General features: G+C 44.4%; 1 protein-coding gene and 1 long non-coding RNA gene across 2 annotated transcripts in view; both read right to left on the bottom strand.

The window, feature by feature from the left end:
- Positions 1–53: 53 nt before the first annotated feature.
- On the bottom strand, positions 54–6,074 carry LOC144316087 (uncharacterized). The gene is made up of 2 exons (XR_013381881.1): positions 3,307–6,074; positions 54–1,428 (listed from the first exon to the last, which is right to left on the bottom strand). It is a non-coding gene; the product is annotated as an uncharacterized LOC144316087 (long non-coding RNA).
- Positions 6,075–9,846: 3,772 nt separating this feature from the next.
- Positions 9,847–16,476, bottom strand: part of TIPRL (TOR signaling pathway regulator) — a 39,617-nt gene continuing 32,987 nt past the window's right edge. Inside the window, exon 7 of the mRNA XM_077901560.1 lies at positions 9,847–11,566. Within this exon, the coding sequence (XP_077757686.1) occupies positions 11,519–11,566 (48 nt within the window). The 3' untranslated portion in view covers positions 9,847–11,518. The remainder of the gene's footprint in view (positions 11,567–16,476) is intronic.

The raw sequence follows: 16,476 nt of genomic DNA, 5'->3' as shown, positions 1-16,476 counted from the left end.
TTTTTCTCCTTAACGTTGCCGCACAGCCTGCTCTAGATTGAACTTACTCCAGGTGGCTTCCAGGGAAACGATTTATTTTTAAATCACTTGTGACTTAGTCTAGACCGAGCTACTGTGATCCCAACTGAAAACGCTGCTAGAGGTGTGATCTGGGCAAAAACTTGAAGAACTTGGGTGAGGGCATGGGGAAAGGCCTAGTAGCCTGCGGAGCTGCGCTGGAACCGGCTCCTGCGCCGATGGTCCCCCGCGGGAGAATCCGGGTGGCCCGCGTAGCCCCCGGACAGGCCGGGAGGCAGCACGCAGGCTCGCATCTCATCTCGGGCCGCTGCCCGGGAATGCCTGGGAAGCTAACTTCAAGATTAGCTCGGCTCAGAAAAGCAAATCCACAGTGAGGCTGCCGGGAGCACACGCTGGAGAATCTGCCCCGCTGCTGGCCCCCAACAACCCCCCCCCCAACACACACACACACACACACACACATACAACACTAGTGAAAGAGTAGGAATGTGTGTCTGGGTGGAGAGAATTGAGATGTTACCAAGCACTTGGTCCTGTTAAGAATTATAAATCAGGCAAAGGGATTTGCTCGGGACCCTATTCAAGTCACTCAGATGGCTGTAGTTACACCCCTTAACGTGATTTCATCTGTAAGGAGACTCAAACCTGCTTAGGCATAATTCTAGTTTACATCTCAGATCTCCAATAACAAATGCTGTTGTGGGGATCCCTGGGTGGTGCAGCGGTTTGGCGCCTGCCTTTGGCCCAGGGCGTGATCCTGGAGACCCGGGATCGAATCCCCACGTCGGGCTCCCGGTGCATGGAGCCTGCTTCTCCCTCTGCCTGTGTCTCTGCCTCTCTCTCTCTCTCTCTCTCTCTCTCTGATGACTATCATGAATAAATTTTTTTTAAAAATGCTGTTGTGTTTTCCCTGTTGATCCTTACCCCCCTTGTTCCACTCAGGTAAATTCCGACACATCCTTCGAGACTCCTCAAATACTCAGGCAGAGTGGGAAGTTCATCCATCGTGAAGTTAGGAAGATCTGGGAGTTGGAACGATATAACCATCGCTTACCAGCAATGTGGCATTGAACAAGTTCCTTAACCTTTCTGGTCCTCAATATTCTCGTCTGTAAAATGGACATGAATGAGTACCTCTGAAAGTTTTTGTGCAAAGTACACGTGGCGGTGTGCAAGGAGAGCCTGGAATGCGGTAGGCATCCTGTGGCATCTAATGGAAGCCAGTTCTACTCTGCTATCTCCTCTGAAGCCTTCTCCAGCTCAGCCCACACTGACACGGCAGTTGCTCCATCCTCTGTGCTCCCACCACATTTTAAATCTCACACTATTACCGTTATTCATGTTCAAGCGTCTCCTTGTGAGGTCCTCACAGTTCCACGCATTCTTTATCCTGACAATCCAGAAAAGCACCTAGAAAATAGTGCTCAGTAAATATCATTAAGTGAAAGAAGGAAGGAGGGAAGGAGAAACTTCGTGAATGCTTTTGCAGTTGTGTGAATTGTAACAGATTGGCAGGAAGGGCAACACTTAGAAAACAAATCCACCTGTCATATCCTTCCACTGAGGCACCTTGAATGCAATAGATGCTTATATAACAGCATGCTGTTTCCTGGCAGCACCAAGTCTCCATTTTTCTGTTTCTCTAATATAAAATTCCAGAAGTACTCCCAAAAATTAGTGCAGAAATTGCAACGGTTCACAGAGGCTAAGAAATATTTTTCATTATTAAACACTTCATATTACTCTCTAATGTGTATATATGTACGTCTAGGTATAACATACATGGAATATGGGACTAATTCAAAGACATGGAAACAAATAGCTTTTTCATAATAACATTTAAAAAGATTTCATTACATTTTCAAAGTCAAAAATTTTAACTGTAAATACTTAAAATTTAATTTTTAACATGTTAATTATAAATTATATTTCTTTCCTTTAACTTTTGTGGATGATTTTTAATATTTTAGAAAAATAGCTCTTGAAAACTTAAAAAATAGCTTTGGGGGCACCTGAGTGGCTCAGTCGGTTAAGCCTCTGCCTTCAGCTCAGGTCATGATCCTGGGTCCTGGGATGCAGCCCTGAGTCAGACTCCCTGCTCAATGGGCAGCCTGCTTCTCTCTCTCCCCTGCTCATTCTCTCTCTCTCAAATAAATAAAATCTTTTTTAAAAAAAATAGCTTTTGGGGCACCTGGGTGGCTCAGTGGTTGAGCGTCTGCCTTCTGCTCAGGGCGTGATCCAGAGGTCCAGCATCAGGTTCAGCATCAGGCTCTCTGCAGGAACCCTGCTTTTCCCTCTGCCTATATCTCTGCTTCTCTCTGTGTGTCTCTCATTAAAAAATAAATAGGGCAGCCCTGGTGGTGCAGCGGTTTAGCACCACCTGCAGCCCAGGGCGTGATCCTGGAGGCCTGTGATCGAGTCCCAGGTTGGGCTCCCTGCATGGAGCCCGCTTCTCCCTCTGCCTGTCTCTCTCTCTCTCTCTGAATGAATGAATAAATAAATAAATAAATCTTTAAAAAAAATAAAATATTTTTAAAAAATAAATCATAGCTTTTATTTTGAAATTGAATTTATATTACTATAATATAGTCTAATTTGGTAATAACAATTGATATTTGTCATCTTTGATATTTTTCCAATTTTTAGTCATATAAAAGCCATACTTATCTGTCAATGTAGGAGGATCAAACATAATTTATTGAACAACTGTTTAGCTTGATTTACAGCTTTTAAGGATTTAGGCATCTGACATAGGGGCTCCCATTTTTTCTGTTTCCCAGGCCTGGTCAAAGAACTTGGGTTGCCTAGGTGAAAATGTTAGCTTAGTTCTAGATGTAAAAAGACATGTTTCCAAATAGGAGAAAATCAAGCCTGCCACCAAAGCATCAGTGAACAGATTTTCTGTTTAGTGGTGATGAAATTACCAGAGCAGGAGATTTACAGACCCTGTAGCCCAGGCAGCTGTGTCTATAGCAGAGCTCTTAATGCAGGCTCTCTCAGCCTGATGTGGAAGGGAGAGGCAGCTCTACATGAGGCAGGATGCGAGCGTGTGTGGACCTTACTGCAGGGAAAGCCTGGTTCTGGTCCCTTTTCCCTGGGAGATCACTCCAGGTCCCCTCTCCAGGGCAGCCTCCCTGTCTCCCCACTGACTTAGCCTCACATAGTCATTCATTCCTTCCACGTTGATTGAGCACCTACTGAATACCTGGCACAATACCAGATGTTTGACATGCAGATGTAGAACTAAACGGACATTATCCCTGCCTTCAAGGAACGTTAGAGACCAACCTCCTTTCCTGCTGGAAAGAGGAGGGAAGCACTTTGAGTTGTTCTCGGGACTAGAAGAGGAAAGGAGACAAAATATTAGGATTTGCACTGGAGCCAATTTTACTAGTTCTGCAGCTATGCTAGTAGTTATATAATGTCTGAGGAACATTACACGTGACCATCTTAAAACTTTCTCTTTCTCTTGTTCTCAAGGTTGCAAATTCATTCTTTTAGTCTGTCTGTAATTCGATTGGAAAACATTTATTGAATGTTATGTGCCAATGAAGAAATATTCAGTTTCTGCTGTCAAGGTGGATAAAGTCAAAAATGCCAGTCTGTGGTGAGGTTTGACCATTTTATCAGGGAAATGAAAAAAGACTAAAATAATGCCACAGTACCTACATGGCACAGATAGATGAATGCTTAGGAAATATTTAATATGATGTATATGACAAGCTGTAATGCATGCGTGTTGATATAATATGCACATGTGGGAAGAATTGTTCTTTTTTCTGTAAAATCTGTTGATTTTCTGGAATGATAATGATAGGAAAATGTAGGGTTTTCTTTTCATATTCTTAGCATAATAAATATTTTCGTCTTCCATAACTCTGTTCATGTGCCTTGCCCTGATACCTCTGTGAGCTGCATACATAGTATGGTAAAATGTCAAAGTATTAGTTGTTACGTTGTGAAAACTACATCTGTGAAGTCCATAAGTCTGAGAAGCAGTGGTCCCGTGAGCCCGTCTCAACAACCAGTTCTTTAGCTTCCTTTCTTTTTCCCAAACCTAGAATGGGTATTTCTCAAGGCTGAGTTGTCTACCCTCTATTTTCTCTCTTTACACACTCACCTTTGGAAAGCTTATTCCTTCCAGGGTTTCAACAACAACACATTTCTCCAGGCCTTTACACCTTACAAAATCCTTTAGACCTTTATCCTCAGGCATCAGAGGACATGTGTTTAAATTCTAGACTTCTCCATTTATTAGTGACCGTGGAAAAGTTATTTAATCTTTCTAACACTTGTTTTTTTTCATTTGTAAAAGGAGAATATTAGTAATACCTGCTCATAGAGTCTTACCGGAAGTGAATGAGATAATGAGTATAAAATGCATAGCATATCTTTTCAACAAATGATGCTGGGACAGCTGAAGATTCATGTAAGACAGAATGACACTGAACCGCTTTCCTACACCATAAGCAAATATACATCAACTGATGAATGGATAAACAAAGTGTGGTAATTCCATACAATGAAATATTATTCTTCAATAAAAAGGAAAGGAATAATGACAATTGTTACAACATGGATGAACCTTGAAAACATTGTGCTAAAGGAGAGAAGCCACACATAAAAGACCACATATCGTATGATTTCATCTGTATGAGATGCCCATAATGGGCAAATCCAGAGACAAGAAGAAAATGTGGTTTCCACCGTTTGGGGGCAGAGGAGCATGGGAAGTGATAGCTAGTGGGTAAAGGGTTTCTTCTGGGGTGGTAAAATGTTCTAAAATCGATTATGATGACGGTTGCATAACTCTGAAAAATACTAAAAAACATTAAATTGTACACTTTAAATGAGTGAATTTTATGGTATATAAATTGTATCACACAATAAAAGCTGCTTAAAAATGCTTTGCACAGTGTCTGATGCATATTTCCCAATCCATGAATGTTCCTTATTATATAATATAACAGGACTCCACTCTTATTTTTCCCTAAATGTATCAAAGTTCGAAACCAGAATATCAGACTCCTGATTTATCTATATATTGGCCCATGTGCAAGTGACTCATTGTTACATTGTTTATAATACCCAAAGATTGGAAACAACCTAAAAGTCCATCAGGGAAAAATGGTTACATAAATTATGGTATATCCATTCACAAGAATACAAAACAGTCATTAAAGAAGAAGGAGGAAGCTCTTTATATGTTGATATGGAATTATGTCCAAGATATATTGTTAGGAGAAAAAAAAATCAGACCTAAAGAGATAAGTAGATGACAGAGAGAATGTGTGTAGACATATCTACATTTACTTATATTTGCATAAACTGTATCTGGAAGGATAGAAAAACAAAAAGAATAAACAAACAAAAACTACTGAGGTCACTCTTTACCTCCAGGAGAAAGATTAGGTGACCATGGAGCAGAGAATTTTTCACTGCGTATCTACTGACTTTTCAATTATGTACCTTGTGAATCTACCTGCTATTCAAAATAAATATAGACACAAAAAGTTACATATTACGTGATGCTATTTATATGAAATATCCAGAACAGATGAATCTATGGAAACAGAAAGCAGATTGGTGGTTGCTAGGGGCTATAGGGAGAGGAGGACTGGGGAGACACTGGTCAAGGAGATGAAAATATTTTGGAACAAGATAGAGGTGGTTATTGCACAGTATTGTGAACGCACTAAATACAACTGAATTGTTCACTTTGAAAAGGTTAATTTTGTGTTATGTACATTTCGCCTCAAAAGATTATTTTTAAAAGAGGGTGAGGAAAGGAAAAGAGGGAGAAAAAGACAGGAAAGGGAGGGAGGGAGTGGCCAAGAGGGTGTAGAAGTTCCATCCCAGAGCAGCAGCTAGCCTGGGGGGTTTTGAACAAACAGGTTCTATGCAGAGGCCCGAGCTGAGTAAGGAACTGAGGGAAGAGACAGTTGTCATAGTGATGGGGATTAGGAGTGAGAAGACCAGGTACTGGGATGGGCACCAGAGCAGATAGGTGGGTGCTCCCCTCTGATGTCCAGGGCCTGTATTTCAACTAGGGGCTCCTTCACCCACCACCGCCATCCCCATGCCATGGCCATGGAAGGATCCTTCCTCCACCCACCCCTCCTCAGAGCCCCCCTTCAAGGACTTGAACACTCAGCTGCCCCCAGCCCCTCCTGCATCTGCAGCCACTCCCATCCAGTTGCCTACAAGGCTCTGTAGCCCCCTCATGGCCAGGCAGCCTCTTCTTTTAACAGTCAGCACAGAAGGCTGATTATTCTCCCAGGACAGTAGGGGTAGAGCCTGGTCTTCTTCAGGGACCCCCAGAACTTCCAGTCTCCACAAACATGTGGTAACTCGCTCCTCCTAAGACACTCCTACCACCAGGGCAAGAAAAACCTGCAGCAACTCTGCCTGCCAATCCCTCCCAAGTTGTGTTGTTACAATTCTGTTGCCTGCCACGTGAACCTGCCCTGTCACACACTAGTCCTCTGAAAGCCGATTCCCAGCAAGTCTTTCTCTCCCCTCCATTCCCTGTGCTTCCATCCCAGTCACCTCACATACAAGAGTTGCACCAGCTTCCAGAAGGACCTCCCTGCCTCGGCCTTACTTCTCCCTCAAACCCAACCAGCCACTACCACAGCTGTGATCACCTTCCTGCGCCCTGTCCATTGGGTCACACCCTCTACTCAGGGGTGCCCATTGGCCTCTCACTGCCTCATCGTCAAGTCTGAAGGCCTCAACTGACACTCAAGGACCCTTTAAATGGGGCCAAAGGACTTTCCAGCCTGGCCTCCTGACACAATCACTCAAGCATAGTCAACTGCACATACTCCTTAACTAATACATACTGATTGACTGTAAACACTACACTTTTTTTAAAAAAAAGATTTTATTTATTTGAGAGAGAGAGAGTGCAGGAGCAGAGGGGAGGGGCAGACAGAGAAGCAGACTCCCCACTGAGCATGGGGCTGGACTGGGTCTCAATCCCAGAACCCCGGAATCACAACCTGAGCCAAAGGCAGACACTTCACCGAGTGAGCCACCCAGGCGCTCCTGTAAACACTACACTTTAGTTTAGTTTTGTTTTTTTTTAAGATTTTATTTATTTATTCATGAGAGAGAGACAGGGAGAGAGAGGCTGAGACACAGGCAGAGGGAGAAGCAGACTCCATGCAGGGAGCCCCATGTGGGACTCAATCCCGGGTCTCCAGGATCACACCCCTGGGCTGAAGTTGGTGCTAAACCACTGAGCCACCAGGGCTGCCCAACAATACACTTTAAAATGAAAAATGCATTATTCCTGCTAAATGTGTATGAAATTTAGAGTTCAAAGTCATTGGCAGGCTCTGGAGGTCTAAGAAAGCATGACTTGTAGGTGATTTCTGCCTGTGAATGCAGCAAAAGCATCCCACCAAGTACCAGAATTCTGCCGACCAGTCGGTCAGAGGCCAGGGGATGGAATGTGCCCCATCTCACCACTTTCGAGCCATCTGTGCTCAGGAGCCTGATTCCAGAATGCAAGTCAGAATCAGTGTGCTTTGGGGAGTCCTGCTCATGCGCCCGTCACCTGGCTTGTGTCACATTTAGCTCTCTCCCTCCGGCAGGCCCGAGAGGTGGGTACAGTTGTGATAATCCAGCTTTCACAGATGAGGACGCTGAGGCTTGGCATCATGCACTGGGATTCCTGAGTCCCTCCCTGAGCAACCCCCAGGCTGCCACCCTGGCTAGACACACTGACCTTGCCGTGGCTCCCCTCCACTCACCACGCTGTTCCGCAGCTCTTAGTAAATGATGTCCTTTCCGATGCGCCACACCATCGCCTGAGGGATCTTTGTGAACTGAAGTCAGTTGAGCTGTTGCCTTGCTAAAATCTCCCACAATGCAGAAAACTGAAAACTGACCCCACAAGATAATCTGTGTCTAACGTCTGGAATCCAAAAATGTTATCTTATACGGCAGGGAAAGAAAAGGGCTTCAGCCCACGTGATTAAGAATCTCAAGTTGGCCGGCCGCCGTGGTGGCTCAGTGGTTGAGCATCTGCCTTTGGCTCAGGTCATGATCCTGAGGTCCTGGGATCTAGTCCCGCATCGGGATCCCCTTGGGGAGCCTGCTTATCCCTCTGCCGATGTCTCTGTCTCTGTCTCTCTCTCTCTCATAAATAAATAAATAATTTTTTTTAAAAAATCAAGGGTTGGGTAGATCATCCTGGTGCATCCGGGCGGCCCCCACACGATCCGTGTGTATCCTGAAAGCAGGAGGTGGAGGGATACTCACACAGCGGGAGGGAAGGTGAGGTGATGACCCTGGGGAAGACACCGAAGGGCCACAAGTAAAGGAATTTGAGTCTGGCAGCTGCTAGATGCCGGAAGAAGCAGAGAAAGAATCCCCTCAAGCCCCTGCACGAGCGCAGGCCCACCAATACCTCCTCAATTTCAGGCTTTCTCCTGAGAATGAGTTTCTGGGGTTTCAAGCCACCAAGTTTGTCGTAATTTCTTACAACAGCCCCAGGAAGCTAATGCATGTGGGTCCACACCACCTACAGTTGAATTGTGAGCGACTTCTCGATGATTCGTACCTTCTTTTTGGGACTCCTCTCTCCTTTTGCTCACGCACCCTAGCCTCCAAGCATAAGAAAACAGAATTCCTGGGACGCCTGGGTGGCTCAGTGGTTGAGTGTCTGCCTTGGGCTCAGGGCCTGATCCCAGGGTCCTGAGATCAAGTCCCGCATCGGGCTCCCTGCATGGAGCCTGCTTCTCCCCCTGCCTGTGTCTCTACCTCTCTCTGTGTGTCTCTCATGAATAAATAAATAAATTTTTTTTCTTCTTAAAAAAGAAAAAGATGGGGATCCCTGGGTGGCTCAGCGGTTTAGCGCCTGCCTTCAGCTGGGTGCGTGGTCCTGGAGTCCCGGGATAGAGGCCCACATTGGGCTCCCTGCATGGGGCCTGCTTCTCCCTCTGCCTGTGTTCCTGACGCCACTCCCCACCTTGTCCTGGAAAATGCCTATTCTCTTCCCATCCTGGGCCCCCGCACTTCCCCCCACACACACACAGTGCTCCCCAGTCACCTTACTCTTACCTCTATCCTAACAGGACAGTATGCTCTGGTTTGTTCATCTGCCGTTTCTCTCATTCACACAGAGGTCACAGCAGGTCACAGACCCTGTCTTATTTGTCTTTGCGTTGCCAGCACCAAGCACTGTGCCTGGGACGCATAGCAGGTGCTAAATAACCTACCGCGGTCCCTGCCCAGATGGCGTGGGTTAGCCATCGTCCTGGCTCCTCACTGTGCTGTGAGCGGCGCAGAAGCCAACAAGTCCTCCTGGCCGAGGGCGCGGCCCCGCACAGCTCTTCTGTACATCTGCCTTGCCAGGGTGGACAAGCAGGTGGCTTTTGATGAAATTTTACCCGTGCCTTGTCAAATTGCATCCTCCCCTCAACAAGAACAAAAAAGGGTTCTCAGAGTCTCTAAGGAGTCTGTATTCAGGGAGCAGGAAAAAGGGCGGCACTGTGGGCATTAATGTATGAAATTAACATAGAAAAAACTGGAGCTGAGATATGCATTCTTGGTGATTTTTCAAGAAAAAGACCTAAAGATATCAAGATTGAATGTCCTAAGAGGGAAAGAAAGGCAAATCCTCAGACTGGCTAATCCTGGAGGTGAGCAACAGGAGACTCAAAGGCACGGTTGGCAAACCCCAGTTACACACAGAGCAGGTAAGACGTGTTCTGAGGCCCGGGTTCCACCTGAGGCAGGAACATCCCCATCACAACTGTGAGAGCCTGGCGTTGTGGACGGTGCAAATCCAGAGCTTTATTCCTTTGTTCTGATCTCTTGCTTCCCTGGAAGCCTCCCTCATTATAGCCTACATCTAGGAAGATGTCCTCTACATGATCTCAAGTTAGACCTTGGACCTGTGGCAAGTATGGAGGACTCTGGGGGCGGGGGGGGGGGCGGGTGCTACCCTGTGGGGATTTGTTTTGGCAGCCAGGCTTCCCCTCTATTTCCAGTGAGCATTCTTGCCTTTTCTCGAACCTTCTACATGAAGTTAATAAGTACAATAGAAAAAAGACCCTTGCTTAACCAACCAGGATAGTGGTTCTTATTCTACTTTGGTGTCACAGACCTTCTCAAGAATATGACTGCCACAGAGCCTCTCTTCATATGCCCATATGCAGAAAAGTTAACAAAGGTTCTAGGGCGGTTATGAAGACCAGAAGCTCAGCCATTGGCTGTGGATCCCTGATTGAGAACCCCAGGCGTAAGGGAAAACAGACACCTACCAGCTTGGTGGTGGTGAGAGGTTGGATAATTTTTCCAAAAGCTCTCCGGGGAGAGGCATGATCACTGAAAGGTAGGAAAGGCTACTGAAGAGCAATGGCTTGATGTCTCATTATTAGTCTTCAGGGCTTCTCCCCACCCTGTAGGCCCTTTATCAATTACAATCCAGCTTACTGATAAAGGAAGAGTTATGTGGACAGAAACCAAGGAATCCATGAAGTGTTCAGGAGTACCCAGAATTGGAGTTAATACCAACAAGACTCTTCTGGTCACCACTGCAGGGGATATCTTTTGCAATACATAAATTTGGAGGTTGTAACATGGGCTGTGTCATAACGCCCCACCTCATGTTCCCTTACCTACCTGAATCCACCTACACCTGGGGTAGACATCCTCAAGTGCCTTTTCATGTGCGCATGTGTGCACGTGTGTGTTTTGGGGGCAGGGTGTTACCACCCTGGAGCTGGGATGGGGGAGTTAACAGGATGGAGATATAAATGGCCCAGCCACCCCTCCTGGTGGGCGAATCTGAGACATGGTCCACACAGTATCTCAGAATTCTCCAGCAATATTAAGCCCAGGTGATCACAGCAGGACCTCTGCATCTGGCACTCCACCTTTTTGCCTTTTCTCCTTTATCTCTTTCCCTACTTTCTAACTTGTTCCTCCTGAGATTACCTTCCAAACTACCTGCCCCTGGTGCTTGTCTCAGGACAAGCTATGCTTTGGAGGACATCCACATCGAGACAGGGTAATATTTGCCATAATGGGCTTTTATTTCTACTTGTGACAGATTCAGGTCTCACACCCATACCTTGCAAGGCCTGTCACCGCAACACTAGGTCCAGCCTTCAAATCCAATTAGGTGTTTCCTCTGCTAGTGCCCTAAATACATCATAAATAGGGAAACCCACACACCTAAAGATGTTTACTGGAGATGATACCAGGACAGGCAGATTTTCCACAAGCACCGCCTGACACTGCAGTTATAATGCAACTCACTAAAGCTCTAAAACAAGAACAGGCCTCACATTTACATGAGTATCACATCCCAGGGACAGCTAAGTGTGCACTCAAGGGAAAGACTGAAGAAAGAATTTGGTATTTGGGGAGGCCTGGGTGACTTAGCGGTTGAACATCTGCCTTTGGCTCAGGGTGTGATCCTGGGATCCTGGGATCCAGTCCTACATCAGGCTCCTTGCAGGGAGTCAGCTTCTCCCTCTGCCTAGGTTTCTGCCTCTCTCTTTGTGTGTCTCTCATGAATAAATAAAATCTGAAAAAATAATAATAAAGAATTTAGTATTTTGTGAATCACTGAGGGAAGCGAGGTAGTTAAGCATGGAAGGAAAGAAACTAGATTATTTCTGGTTTCTGGAACCTTGTTTTGATAAGGTTTATTAACTTATTAACAATTCTTCACAAAGTTACTGTGAGAAATGGCTAAGAAACAATCATGAGGCTTTAAATCACCCTCGTTGCAGTGGCACTGCTTGCTCTGCTGGTTATCCCTTTTTGAACCACCCAACTAATCCCTAGACTGTTAACCACCACAGACATGACTGTCCCCACAGCTCCCCAGCCACCAGCCCAATTCTGTGAGAGCAGGTTTGTTGAAATAGTTATCTCCATGTTTGGTTTCATGGCCCAGTCTGGCTTCTGCTCCCCCCACTCCCTCAAAACTGTGTCAAAGTCGGTGATACCTCCATGCTGCTGATAGAAACTCTGTCATATTACCTTAGAGCATTCAACACAGGTGACAACTCCTTTTTAAATTTTTTTAAGATTTATTTATTTATTTGAGAGAGAGAGAGTGAGCAAGCGATGGGGAGGGAGAGGGGGAGAAAGTCTCAAGCAGACTCCCTGCGGAGCCTATCACAGGGCTCAAACCCACAACCCTGAGATCATGACCTGAACTGAAACCGAGAGTCAGACACTCTACCAACTCCTTTTTTAAAACATTGTGCTCTTTGCTTGGCTTCCATGACACCACACTCCTCTGGTTTCTACCTTCCCACTGGCAGATCTTTCTTTCCTCTCACTGCTGTGACTTACTTTCTTTCTTTCTTTCTTTCTTTCTTTCTTTCTTTCTTTCTTTTTCTTTCTTTCTTTCTTTTTCTTTCTTTCTTTCTTTTTCTTTCTTTCTTTCTTTTTTTTAAGATTTTATTTATTTATTCATGAGAGACAGAGAGAGAGAGTCAGAGACACGAGTCAGAGACACAGGCAGAGGGAAAAGCAGGCTCCATACAGGGAGCCCGATGTGGGACTTGATTCCGGGTCCCCAGGATCACACCCTGGGCCCAAGGTGGCGCTAAACTGCTGAGCCACCCGGGCTGCCCTACTGCTGTGACTTTCAACGTGACCCGTGTTGGTGAATATCTCCCAGCTTCTTTCTTCAGCTCAGACATCTCCTGAACTGCACACTTCACTACCCATGAAAGCACATGTGAGCCACATACATATTGCCATGTGGATGGCCCATAGCCACTCCAGACCCAACATGTTCACACAGAACCTTCATCCCCCCAACTTGTCTTTCCTGCCTGTTTCCACTGACATCTCCCCACTTGGGGAGACAAAAATCTAAACATCCCCCTAATCCCTCCATTTTTTTCATTCCTCATGTTGAATTTATCAGGAAATCCATTAAATCCAGCCTTCAAAATATATTCTGAGTCCAGTTCTCTTCGTAGGCACTGCTGCAACCCTGGTTCAAAAAGGCAGGCGAACACCTGGCTGGCTGTTCGCCTCCTCGATTGATGCTCTGCTTCTCCTCCTAACACCTTCCATCCATCCTTATGCTGCAGCTAAAGTGAATATAAGATGTAAGTCAAATCAATTTATGCTTAACTTCCCCTGTTTCTCATTGCATTAAACTCTGTCTTCCTTAAAAGAGGACTAGAAATCCCTAAGTTGGTCTCAACTGGCCTCAGCTCATCCCTTTGGCCTCATCTTGTGCTCCTTCCACTTCCATGAATATGCCAATCTGTCCTGCCTCAAGGTCTTTTCTCATACCGCTCCTCTCTTCGAAAGCCCTTTCTGCCCTGAACAAATCCCATAGGTAGATTATATTCATCATTCAGGTTGCAACCTCAGTGACATGTCCTCAGAATAGTTCCCAGACTACCTCTTCTTCTCCTTCTTTAAATGGCTCCTCAAATTTTGTGGGTTTTTTTGTTTGTTGAGGTACAATTACATATAAGGGAATTCACCAATTCAACGACTTCTGACAAATATTTGTGGTTGTGTAACCACCACATAAAAATAGTGTATTCCATCACCTTTACCACATTTCCCTCCTACCCCTTTGTGTTCAGCAGCCTCCCTTTCTCCTGCCACCACTGATCTGATTTCTGCCCTATAAAGTGTTGCCTTTTCTAGAACGCTATTGTGATGGTTAATTTTTTGTCAGTTTGGCCAGGACACAGGGTGCCAAGGCATTTGGTCAGACATCACTCTGGGTGTGTCTGTGGGGGTGTTTCTGAAAAAGATTAACATTTGAATTGGTACACCCAGTAGAGCAGATGGCCCTCCCTCTTGTGGGTGGGTCTCACCCAGCCAATTAAAGACTTGAATGGAATTAAAATCTGAGTGGGAGTGAACTCCTCCCGCCTGTTAGGCTGGAACAAAGGTCTTTCCCTACCCTTGAAACCTAAACTGAAACATGGCTCTCCTTGGGTCCGGAGCCTGCTAGGTTTCAGACCGGAAATCACACCATTGGTTCTCCTGGGTCTCCAGCTTGCTAACTGCAGATCTTGGGACTTCTCAGTCCATATGAGTGTGTGTGTGTGTGTGTGTGTGTGTGTGTGTGTGTGTGTTGGCATATACACACACACATGTATGCACATATATACATATACATACATACTTCTATGGAGGAGATACATACATTGGTTCTGTTTCTCCAAAGAACCCTAATACAAGTGAGATCATACAGTATGTATTCTTGCATGTCTCACTTCTTTCACTTAGCATAATGGTTTTGAGATTCATCCACTATTAGCTATTAGTTCCATTTTATGGCTGAGCGATAAAAATGCACATACATGTGCGTGTGTATATGCCAACACACACACACACACACACACACACAAACACACACACACACACACACTCATATGGACTGAGAAGTCCCAAACTGAAGCAATTTTACATTGCTTCCAGCTTTTGGCAATTACGAATAAAGTTGTTATAAACATTTGTATATGGGCCTTTGGGTGGTCATGTTTCATCTAGGAGTAAGATTGCTGACTTGAAAGGTGAGTGAACGTTTGTTTACCTTTACGAGAAACTGCCAGTTTCCCAAAAGTGGTTGACCATTCTCACTAGCAATGTTGGAGATTCCAGCTGTTTCACACCCTGACATTTGTCTCATCCATTTTTTAATTTTAGCCATTATAAGTGCAGTAGTATCTCACTGAAATTTTCATTTGCATTTGCCTAATAGTTGATGATTTTGAACCTATTTTCATAAGCTTAATTAACATCCACAACTTTTACCCATTTTTATTTATTTTTAAAGAATTTATTTATTCATGAGAGACACAGACACACAGGCAGAGGGAGAAGCAGGCTCTCCGCAGGGAGCCTGATGTGGGGCTCCATCCCAGGGCCCTAGGACAACGTGAGCCAAAGGCAGATGTTCAACCACTGAGCCACCCAGGTCCCCCTACTCATTTTTAAATTGGGTTATGTTTTACTATTGTTACAAGAGTTATGTATTCTAGATAACAAGTCCTAGGTCACACATGTGTCTTGGAAATATTTCCTCCCAGTCCGTGGCTTATCTGTTGATATTCTTTAAGAATGTTTTTCAAAAACAAGTTTTTTTTTGTTTTGTTTTGTTTTAATGAAACCCATTTCATCAATGTTTTCTTGTAATTAGGGCTTTTTGGATTTTATTGAAGAAATCTTCACCTACCCAGAGTCCCTAAGATTTTCTGGTTTACTTCCACAACCTTTTTATGTTTTACATTGAGGTCTTGATTCATTTTGAGGTAATTTTTGTACATGCTGTGAGGTAAAGTTCAAGATTCTCTTCTTTGGATGTGGATGTCTGAATGTTCTAGCACTATTTGTTGAAAAGACTATCCTTTCTCCACTGAATCACCTTTGTATACTATTCAAAATCAATCAGATATGTATGTGTCTATCTTTTTTTTTTTTTTTAGTTTATTTTTAGCAATCTCTATACCCAACAGGGGGCTCAAATTCACAACCCTGAGATCAAGAGTTGCATGCTCCTCAAACTGAGCCAGCCAGGTGTAGGTCAATTTGATTCACTATTCTGTTTAAGTGATCCCAGTGTAGGTCAATTTGATTCACTATTCTGTTTAAGTGATCCTTGTGTCAATCCTAACACAGTTGCTACACAATCTTGATTACTATAACTCTAGACTGTCTTGAAATCAGGTAATTTGAATTCTCCAACTTTGCTTTTACAAAATTGTTTTGGCTATCTAGATTCTTTGGATTTCCATACACATTTTAGAATCATCTTATAAATTTCTAACGAAAAAGCCTGCTAGGATTTTGAATGGGATTACACTGACTATAGATCAATCGGGTAAGAATTGGTGTATTAACATCTTGAATCTTTCATCCTACAAATATGGTATTTGTTTCCCTTTACTCAGGACTTCCTTAATTTCTCTCATGGGAAGTTATTTGGGATTTCCCAGATATCTTCTTGTTACTGGATTTTACTGGTTAATTGTTATGGTCAGAGAACAAACTTCATATGACTTTGTTTTATGGTCTAGAATATTCTCTACCTTGGTAAATGTTCTGTATACACTTGAAGACAGTGTGCATTGTACTGTTGTGTAAACTTCATGCCCAACCCACGGGCATGAAATTATCTATGTAGGATCCTGGGCCCAGGTTTTTCTGTCCCTCCGCCAAGGTTGGAGGATATTTGTACTCCTTCTCCAGCCATAATGGCTCCTTGCCTGTGTCCAAAGGCAGAATATTTCCCATGCCCAGAAACAAGTGGGTTTTGTCTTTATTCCTCCTCTAGAAATACTATATTTCTGCCTCTCCTCTAGTAAGGGTGATATGATTTGGAGCACCTCCCTCAGCAGCCTAAAGCTTTTGCATCCTTCACGAAAACGGTCTGGAGAAGTGGGCAGGGTTTCTCAGCAGTAGCCAAGTACCTCCTGCATGCCTGAACCACTAACAGGGACT

The sequence above is a fragment of the Canis aureus genome, chromosome 6 (genome assembly GCF_053574225.1).
Source record: "Canis aureus isolate CA01 chromosome 6, VMU_Caureus_v.1.0, whole genome shotgun sequence".
NCBI classification, from domain to species: Eukaryota; Metazoa; Chordata; class Mammalia; order Carnivora; family Canidae; genus Canis; species Canis aureus.
Note: the sequence above shows the minus strand (reverse complement) of the source record. Positions and strands in the feature narration are given on the sequence as shown.